Here is a 10,200-nt window from a genome sequence, read left to right as displayed (position 1 = left end):
GCGTGTGACGTATCTCTCTATCTATTGCCTAGTCGTGAAAGACCACATTCCATAGTTTAACCGTTCTTGCCTTCCATTTGTCCTGCTAGTCTGCTTGCATGTGTGAGTATTGCCTACTGCCAAGAAATATGTCTTCAGGCTTGAACAGCTCTACTGTGCACCCGTTCCTTTGTACTGTGCGTTATTTTTAAAAGTCAGAAAGATCACGGACGAAAGAAACGAGATGGAGGTGAATAGGGCGGAAAGCAGATATGAACAAAGAAACTACGCCTACGGCAGGTCGTAGATATACTTCCATGCTTGCCACTAGGCAGAGCGTATATCAGTCAGGTGTACGGGTGGCGCCTGCTCATATGAGCAAATAAGGCAACGCATAGTCTGGCGAGATTTTGCAGAATATTAGTTGATTGAGACTGATTTTAGAGACATCGAATACGAAGCCTGTACAGAGAAAGTAAAATATCCGTTTAAAGAAGCCGTAAAAAAGATGAGATACACATAAAGAAACTGCCAAATCGCTGCTCTGAATAATGCTAGTTTTAATTGACGACCGTCATTGATTGGTTAGATAATGACACCGCGCTGAAAAAACACTGGAAATTATTTCATAAAAATTTCATAGCAAATTATCAAATACGGATATTTTGACAAACAACAAAGATATTTTGAAAAACGTTGTTTTTTTTCTTTTTTTTTTTGTCAGCTACTGTAAATATTCCAAGCTATTTATGTTAAATTTCACATGGTTGCTATTTTTACTCACGGTTCAGTGCTCTTCGGGTATTGACATTAGACACAGGTTGTAAAAGTCCTAAATACGTAGGTTTTTAGCTTATACGAAGCATCTAGGTCTCTAAAAAACCTTTTTAGGGTTGAAAAGCTTCTCGGCTTGCTTGGAGCTAAAACAAGTTTAAGTTTTTTACAGTGTTCGACTATTGTGTCATCTTCGTGTTGTACGGGACATTGAATGCGGATCATTGTAGACGGAGCAACTTAAACGGCAGTGGAACAGAAACTATCGTGAGCTCTGGCCTTGTGTCACCCGATGGCTTGGCATACGACTGGATAGCTAAGAACATATATTGGAGTGATTCGGGAAGGAAAACAATTGAGGTCTGCCGCGCTGATGGATCGTCCCGGAAACTGCTCACCAACCTCGACCTTGACGAGCCTCGTGCGCTCGCCCTCTTTCCGGAGCGTGGGTAAGTTCTACTTAGAGCAGATTTAGAGTTTTAGTCAAACTGTAAACTTTTCAGTGGAAATTGCTTGCTTTACAAAAGTAAAGCTATACAGAGGAAACCCAGCGTTTAGTATAGTTCAGTCAGATAGCAACGTATCTTCAATTATGAAGCAACCAAGCAGCAACTGAAGTATCACTAGGTAAAGGTAACAAAGAAGCGCTATGGAGCTTATAAGCGATAATGGTAATATTTACAAAAGAGGGTAGGTTTCGCTGATATGTAGAATTACAGTGTATCTTTTATATATGGTATGTGGTACGTTGATGAATTTGACGAATAGAAGTACCGTAGTTTCCATTGAATTTAATTCTGTATACAATGAAATTAAATAGAATCTAGCAAATAGAAAGAACTCAGTGATTGTAACTATTTAATGATAGAAGATTGGCATCCTCTTTGAATTTGAACCAGATCATTCGATGGCTGCGAAACGCAGTATCCATACACTAGGGAATCTCGATTTCTACAACAAGAGTATTATTGCCGTAAATACACCTTCAGGAGCTACCAGCTATAAGGCATGTTTCGCTGGTCGAAGTGATAATTTCCTGCAGGTTACTTTTTACTTTACCATAGTGATTGAGTGAGTGTACGTTGTTGTAACTCTACCGCTTTGCTGATGGTTACACCCTTCAATTGAACTTAACAATGGCCTCGAATATTTGTTAGATATAGACTGAATTTACATAAAGTTAGGGCAAAAGTGCCCGAAGATTTCTATATCAGTTTGATTTGGGCGTTTAGTTACCATCATAAAGCGGCTTAATTGTAATCATAAAGCCAGTGCAACTCCGGTATCTTGACCACATGAAATTATAAGACTAAGAAAAGTACATAACAATACTTTAGATAATACATACCAGAAAAAAAGCATGATCGACTAAAATTATTGACGACGTAACTCAACAAGTTTTTACTTCTTCCAAAGTATTCGTACCTCAACTTCAAAGATAATGCTATTATGTTATGTCTTTCTCTCTTTGTTTGTTTTTTGATGAAAAATATTACTGGAGTTAGCATTTTTGCCCATATCTACGAAGGGACACGGGTTTTTTCGCATCTATCTTATAGGCTTAGGTTTAAGTAAGCCCTTATTTTTAGGAATCTGTGTGAAGTAGCCGAAACATTTTACATACGGAAGGCTCCGTTTTGATAATTAAATACTAAGTTTCATATTTGTCGAGACTTGAAGCTCTCTAACCTTTTCCCTTCAGATCGGGTTACTTCCCAGCCCAGTAAGGCTCCGAACTCGTTGATGATGGAAGAGTAATAGAAGCAATAGGATAGCTTTACGTTTATACAAGCGACGGCGTTATCTTCATGCCCCGACATGATTTGTCTGCGTTGAGTAATATCACGTCTTGGTTGCTGAATGTCACGCATCGGCTTTCGCCCTCCGTCATGCTGGCTGTAATAGTAGGATGACCTTGTTTTTATGCTGTGGCCATCGTAGCCGTCATCCTCGTGCGATAATGATGTGATGTGATAGTAGTATTCCGATAAGCAGAGACGGCTCCTCTGATTTGTGGGTTGCACGTGGGCCATCTCAGCTAGTGCTAGTTGGAGAGTGCAGTGCACGCTTGCTCCGTGTCGCCCATTCATTCCGCTTTAACGGGACGGTGTACTCCCTCCTGACGAAAGCCTTGCGTAGAATCCGACGAGTGGTTTCTGATCTGGGAAATATCGATTCTGTAACTGGGACTGGAAATAAGAGTGACATTGTCGAATTGCACCATTACAGTTATTTAAGGATGGTAAATATCTATTGTGAGGGTACGAGCCCTGAGAGATTTTATCTTAATTGAAAAAAAAATGTTAAATTCGAAAAAGGCTAGTTTCGAGCATCAACGGGTAGATCAAGATAAGAAACATTACGTAACTCTGTTCCTGTATATTTAGGCAAGAATTCTGAAAAATCTAAAAGTTAAAGGTGTGTTCTCACACATCTCTGTGATCACTACCTGTCTGCAATCCTGCTTTCATGAACAGAGTAGCCTCAGTTGCAGCGGTAAACGACTTAAATGATGTTAAGGTAACCAGGAAAAACCCGTTTGCAGCGGCGATGCAAGATGCAGATTAAAGGATGCTAATTGATTACTTGATGAGTAAAAATGTATGTTTTCTTTTTTCCTGTTTTGCCCTATTAGTTACGTGTTCTGGTCGGATTGGGGCCGGCTACCAAAGATCGAGCGGGCCTATCTCGATGGATCGAGCCGACGAGTGATTGTTGCCACCGAACTGGGTTGGCCCAACGGGCTCACCGTAGACTATGAGGCCAAACGGATCTACTGGGTCGACGCGCAAATGGACTGCATCGAAATGTCGGATCTCAACGGAAAGCATCGCACTAAGCTCGTCATCGATGTGGAACATCCATTTGGGTTAACGCTGGTACGTGTGGGCTTGCGACACTATTAGCGCGTGCAAATACAGGTACTTGCCAGAAAATTATGTCCGTCTTCACCGTGTTTTTTGCTTATCTAGCCTCTTTTGTCTTTGTTTACTTGTCAATAAAATACGAAATAACGTAAGCATCACCCCACATACACACGACGTCTCTATGCTTTTTTCGTTTGTAATAAGGCCCGCATATCTTTTTTTTGCTCTTTGCCCGTAGACGATTTTTGGCTAGACATCTATTCGGTAGTGGTTATATGACGGATCATTCGATCTCAGATTGATAGACGCCCTAGTATACATAGTAGACGTAGGCAGTTGCAGATAGCAACGCTTCCTCTGTTAATATTGACAGATCAGACAGTAATAGCATTCAAATGAAAGGAAAGTTTCATTAGTTGCAAAAATAAGAAGCAAGCAAAGATCATTTGCACGGTTCATGCCCCAGCTTTGCGCGCTCCCAGAGCTAATTTTCGAAACCCTTTGTACAAAAAGAGAGAAAGTGCTTGGCTTGGCATGAGTCCCGTCGAAAATGGAATGGCGGACGGCACCAGTAAGCACAAGACAAAAAAAGCTGGCTCATAAAAACTGAGAAGTGACCCCGACGCCACCGTCACGCTTGACAAAACCAAAACACTCGACGGCTGGTCGCCACCGGTTTCTGGCGAACGTTCCCTTATAATGGGTCCTGAGGATCAAGGAAACGCCGACTGACTCCATCTCCCCTTGTACTGCTCCTGTACTGCCCAGGCATCGCAGCGCATTGAAGTACATCAGCAGGACATGATAGGTGTTGTAGGCAAACCCACTGCTTGTTCTCTACTGTCTTAGTTTGGCTACTCAGAACCCTACGTACTGGACTTGGTTCTTGATTACAATAAGATGATAAAAGAGTTTCGCAGTGAGGCTTCTGACTCCTAGCAATAAGTTCCAGGTTTGACCTCCCGAATAGTTCTAGTTCTAACTATTGACTCAGCACACACCTACAACCGGAAAGCGCAAAGACGCTGCACCCGAAAATACGTCTTCATTTGACGGTAATAAGACGACTTATACCGAATATGTAGGCCTTAGCTTTTCACAAAAAAAAAAAAGTGTAAAAGAATGCATTCTCTGAAATGTTTGTAATGTCCGTATGGCAAAAGCGACTTGTTACAGCCGATCCTAATTGCGTTTTACTTATGGCTACTTACCGCGGACCAACACAACATTGACACCTGTGACAGCATGGAAGCTTCATCTATTGGACAGACTGGCAGACGAAAAGTGTCGAGCGCGCTGACAAGAGCAGTGGCAAGAAGCGGCTGATCATCCGCGACGACATCGAGAACGCAATGGATATCAAAATGGTGGCAGCTACCAGACAAACTGGTACTAATACATGCGCTGCGGCTAACGGAGGCTGCTCGCATCTCTGTCTTTACCGCCCACAGGGTCATGTATGTGCTTGTCCAACTGCAGGCGACAACACTAATCCCTGTTCGACTTGTAAGTTTTCTTCCATACGTAATGATACTGTTTGCTGTTATTATCTATGTCTTCGTACACGATCTGCGCAAAGTTGTACTAATTTATTATTATTATAAATTATGCTCTCGGAACGTTTGCTTTGCTACCTAACCGTTACCGCCTACTGTGCGCTCATTATGTACGCACATACCTAAAAATATAATAGTAGGTGAAACTAAATAAAGAGATACATACATTCAAAACGTGAGCAAAGACCACAGTTTACAGCTAAAAAAAACAAAAAAAAAAAGTCTCCAATTGAAACACGATGTATATTTTTTAAATAAAGTCAATTTGAAGTTTTGTGATACAAATAAAAGTAACAGGTTAGACTTTAAGGACGAAGACACCCTTGTCTCGCTCATTTACTTCTAATTGCAGGTTCATGCCTTTTTTTGATGTATGCCTGCTTTGGCCCTGTAACCAATCCACTGACTGCAATAAGAGTTATTATTAGTACTCACCCTTAATGAAACTCTGTGTCATTTCTGAACCTGTCTTTTACTCCAGACACGATATTCTCTATTTATGTATAGAGACACTATCCGAAAACAAGTCTGTATTTCTTATTAAACCTGAAATAAGCTGGAATACAGGGGTTTGGAAATAAACATTTTAGGGTATTCATTCAAAAAATATACATTTCGCAAAAAAACCCAAGCGTTTGTATCCCAGACTCCCCGAGACAGCACCTTTAAAGTTCCCGCCGTACGATATGTGCTCCAAATAGTCTTTTAGTTTTCGATCCCTTAACCTAAATTACGACGTATGGTCGTATTGATTTGAGGATCTTATTTTACTTTAGACCATCATGCTAAGCGCGCATGACAGTCTAAAATAATAAAAAACTTCCAAAATAACTGTATGAGAAAGAAGACCCATTTTCTGTCACAGCAAATATGTAAAACTATGAGATGTTCTCGACGGCATTTCTAAAGCAGATTGCTCGAGGTGGTAAAAAAAAAACTACATTACTTCAAACTGGGCTACTTCAGAACTGTAACCTTCTGAAGTCGTGAAGTTCTGTCTATCTAAATCAAACATTCTATTTTTCCTGTAAAAAAAAAACCGATAATTTTCAAGTTGAACGGTGACGTTACTTAATTAATTCACGTTCAAGGTAACAGCGTGACTAGGATTACTTTGCTTCAACAAGTACATACTAACGAATCTTGTGTGTTTATTGTAGTTCCTATGCCAACTACTTCGCGATCCGTACCTCGACCTACAGTCGCATCTAGCACCCAATCACCGGTGCCAACAAAAGTAACCCCCGTTAACAAGCCATGCAGCGGTATCGGTTGCACCGTAATGAGCGTTATAAACATCGTATTTGGAGGTAAATGATTCACTTTTTTCAAACAAGCCAGCTTCACTTCGTTTTTCTATTCAAAACCGCTCGCTATCGATCTTTGATATCCGGCCTTTTACTCTTCATTTCCACTACTTAACCGTTTCTCTGAGTGATCAAATTTTCAACGGAACAGGTTTCCTTGCGCCTGCATGTGGTGTTGACGAGTTCCTCGCCCAAAAAGCAATTCGTCAATCTATCCTTTACACACTTATGCCCCCAGTCCACTCCGGACCATCAGACCGCTCTAATAACGGTTTCACCACAAACGTGTAGCTGCCTTCCTGGCATGGCACTTCTTACTAACACTCGTAAAGTAGCAATCACTCCAGGCATATGGCAAAGACTACATCCATGGATAAGTGACCAGCCTTGTATAGATAGTCAGATATATTAGTAGTAGCTTGGTTATCGTTAACGTGTGGACTTTTTGAGCAGCCGCGATATATTAGAAAACTATCGGTCGCTGGAAATAAAAGTACCCTTTAATATTATAATTTCACCCCCAAAATATACAATGAATTTACTCTTGTGTTAAGGTGTTTAAACAAAATTCCCCCATTTGTATTTATTCATAGCCTTTAAACTAAATAAGCGGAAACAATAATTTTTTTTAAATAATTTAAAAGTAGCCTTCATAATGACTTATATACTAGAGCCAGCTCTTCACAGGCCCTGGGATGGCTAAACGTTTAACATTTGCGTCATTATTCTTAGAGCAAGTTCGGATAGACGTGGTACAAGTCACCAACCGATTTTCTTAAGGTATCGAAGGTAGCGAACTTACTTAGGCTGAAATACGGATATTAAGGGAATGTAAGCCATCGTTTAATCTTGCAATACCTGATCACAGTAGTTCGATGAGAATTTTCATTGTTATCAAGTAGCCACTGTTGATCGGTCCCCATTAAGCCGAGAGCCTCTTCAGGGCATATGGATACCAAGGAAAACCTTTTACAAACGGCTAATATCTCGGCATGAAAAGTATTATTATTTATAGAGCAACATCTATAATTTCTTAAGCAGAGTTCGATCTGGCAGAACCGTTGAGGCAAATTTGCACCCGTGGAGGCCACAGCTTGGCTTGGTAGTCTTTTTAAAAAATGCACACAGATTAGATATAGCGTCTATTAGCAAGGGGATAGTATAGAAAGCCTTTTCAGTAAATTGGACGATGCAGGTACAATATATCTGATGAAAGCCAGAAGTTACGAGATACTTAAGGTCAAAAATTGGACAGAAAAAAAAGTAAATATGTTCGCTGTAGCAAACTGCATATATCTGCATCCAGCTAAACGGGTATTTGTATTTGTTTACAAGCCAGTATCTAACGTGATCTGCCAGAGACAGTTCGCCAGTCTTAAAAGTCCGACCTTTGAAGTATCTGCCAAAAGACGCCAGGGTTAGAATCGGATACGTCTTTAAATATCAATAGGTCCATCGGCATAGCCTACTCGTTATATCTCACCCAGAATTTTGCGATCATCATATTAATTTACAATACTTAGTTAATGTACATTTTAGTTTCGAGTAAAGTAACCTCCGGACATTGACTTGGCTTGTTTTTTTTACTCCACTTTTACTCCAAACTGTTGTTTTTTATTAACACTGCGACTGGCATTTCTGCATACTGTCTCTGTGATATACCATCATTGACAATAAGAACGATACTTTTGGTACGTTGTTTCAGAAAGCAATATCCCATCAATGTACATGGTTGCAGCTAGTGTCCTTTCGCTTCTGTTCGTGGTTTTATGCGTTGCGTCAAGCGTTCGTTGTCGTTCAAAGCGACAGGGTAGTGACTACGCCGACTCGAACGACGACTCGCTCAAAGATATCAATGAAGAGCTAGACATAGACAATGTAGGACAGCACCCGTTTCACCATCACGCTGATGGACATCATCGTGGAGGAGGAAGCAGTAACTTTATTCCACCAGTGTCGCATATCACCAACTCAACAAATTCCAACCTCGGTCACAACAAACTTACCAGTGGACATGCTAGTCACACGTGGCTGCTCGACAAGACGCCTTCTGATGATCAGGTCGGCGAGAACAGCCTATAGCATAAGCAGGCACCTATTGTAAAACTACGCTGATCAGGTGTCGCAGAGTCTAGGTTACAGTAGAAAGAGTATTAGATGTAGGCTTAATTGTTTCGATCCTCTGTTAAGGCAGGGACCTCCCATCCTTGAACTTGATTTTTATTGCTCATCCCAACTTAGGTACGTTATTTTAAATAGAAACTATCGAAAGTACCCCCATAGACAACAATGGCATCTAATAAACTGTGCCAGTTTAATTCTCGGTTTCCTTATGGCCGATCAATTTTAATAGACATTTTTCGTTACATTTCGGAAACCGGCTATGTCAAAAACTAGGATTTCGTTTTTGAAAGTAAGTCAAACATTTACTTCCATCTAATATGATATCTTTAGAACCCTGTGATCTATAGTGGAAGCAAGAACTACGAAGGCAGCACTCAGTTGTACTCTGGAGCCGTTGACATTCCGCCAGACGCGAGCGACGACGAGCTTAACGATGACGAGGAACTCGACGAAGAAGCTCTCGAAGCTATGGACGAAGTTGAATCACTGCCGGGCGCTCCATCGCCGCCCCTATCACTCGTGTCACGTCATTCGCGGCCATCATCATTGGTTCATTATGCTACGTACACAACAACGCCACCTGTTCCTGCAGTCCACCTTGGCCCCGGTCAGCTAAGCCAATTCAGCCAACTTCTCGAGGTCGGCATCCCGGGATCGGCGGGAGGATTCCATTCGTCACACCAGTCGATCGAAACCGACATTATGTAGAAGATGGGCAAAAATTAAAAACATTACCAATGCTGACAATAGCAATATCAACGACGTATATATATATATATATATATATATAAAAAAACCCTTAATCTGATCTCTTGGGATTTTCTAATCTTAGGTTACCGGACATATTACGGAACTGACACTGATTTTGTACCTGGACGCTAACAACTGATCAACATAAAGTTCAGGTAGCCTTGCCGGTCAATCTAAATCAGAAAATATGGAAGCACCAGCTGAGACATTCACTCTTAGACATATACAGGAGTAGGCATAAATGGTATTCACTGATTTATCTTCCGGTGTGAGTAAGTCTATGAGAAGAAATAGATTCCTCATTGTCGAGCAGCGTACCGGTGAAGCTTCGCGGTAGCGCTGTTCTCTATTGGCGATTTAATGAGACAATTATATATGCGTACTTACATACATTCGATAATTGATTTACGAACAAGTAATTTATCCACTGGTTGCCTCACTGCCAGTTCGATTACCATGGTTAGGTTATAGCAGCGGAGCCGCATTTGGCTGATTTGTTTTCTAGACATGGATAATTAAAATGAGTGACTAATAATAAGGTATCTTGTATAAGGGTGAGATGGTTAATTCGTGCACTATACAGTATACGATTGTACGCGTGCAATATCTAAGACGTATGTACAAGACTCGAAAACGTATTTGTATTTGGGGGTGTGTATGTGTGTAGTATGTGCGTACTTTTTTGCGAACCAGAGAAAGATGTTGCTGGACGCAAAAATTACAGATGGTTAAAGATTCTCGTACATCCGAACAGCATGTTACATATGTGTTCGCATACAAGCGAGATATGCTGCGCCTCTGTGCGCGAATAAATAGATCTCTTTCTTTCTTTCTCTTTCTATA

At 40.9% G+C, this 10,200-nt stretch overlaps 1 protein-coding gene across 1 annotated transcript in view; it reads left to right on the top strand.

Moving 5' to 3' along the window:
* Positions 1-10,175, top strand: part of Lrp4 (LDL receptor related protein 4) — a 152,757-nt gene extending 142,582 nt beyond the window's left edge. Inside the window, exons 25-30 of the mRNA XM_086973652.1 lie at positions 984-1,202; positions 3,389-3,632; positions 4,865-5,126; positions 6,337-6,486; positions 8,189-8,544; positions 8,938-10,175. Of these exons, the coding sequence (XP_086829778.1) occupies positions 984-1,202; positions 3,389-3,632; positions 4,865-5,126; positions 6,337-6,486; positions 8,189-8,544; positions 8,938-9,315 (1,609 nt within the window). The 3' untranslated portion in view covers positions 9,316-10,175. The remainder of the gene's footprint in view (positions 1-983; positions 1,203-3,388; positions 3,633-4,864; positions 5,127-6,336; positions 6,487-8,188; positions 8,545-8,937) is intronic.
* Positions 10,176-10,200: the final 25 nt, after the last annotated feature.

Source organism: Varroa jacobsoni, unplaced genomic scaffold (genome assembly GCF_002532875.2).
Source record: "Varroa jacobsoni isolate VJ856 unplaced genomic scaffold, vjacob_1.0 scaffold_232, whole genome shotgun sequence".
In the NCBI taxonomy this organism is placed as follows: Eukaryota; Metazoa; Arthropoda; class Arachnida; order Mesostigmata; family Varroidae; genus Varroa; species Varroa jacobsoni.
The sequence above is the reverse complement of the archived record's forward strand: the minus strand, read 5'-3'. Positions and strand labels throughout refer to the sequence as shown.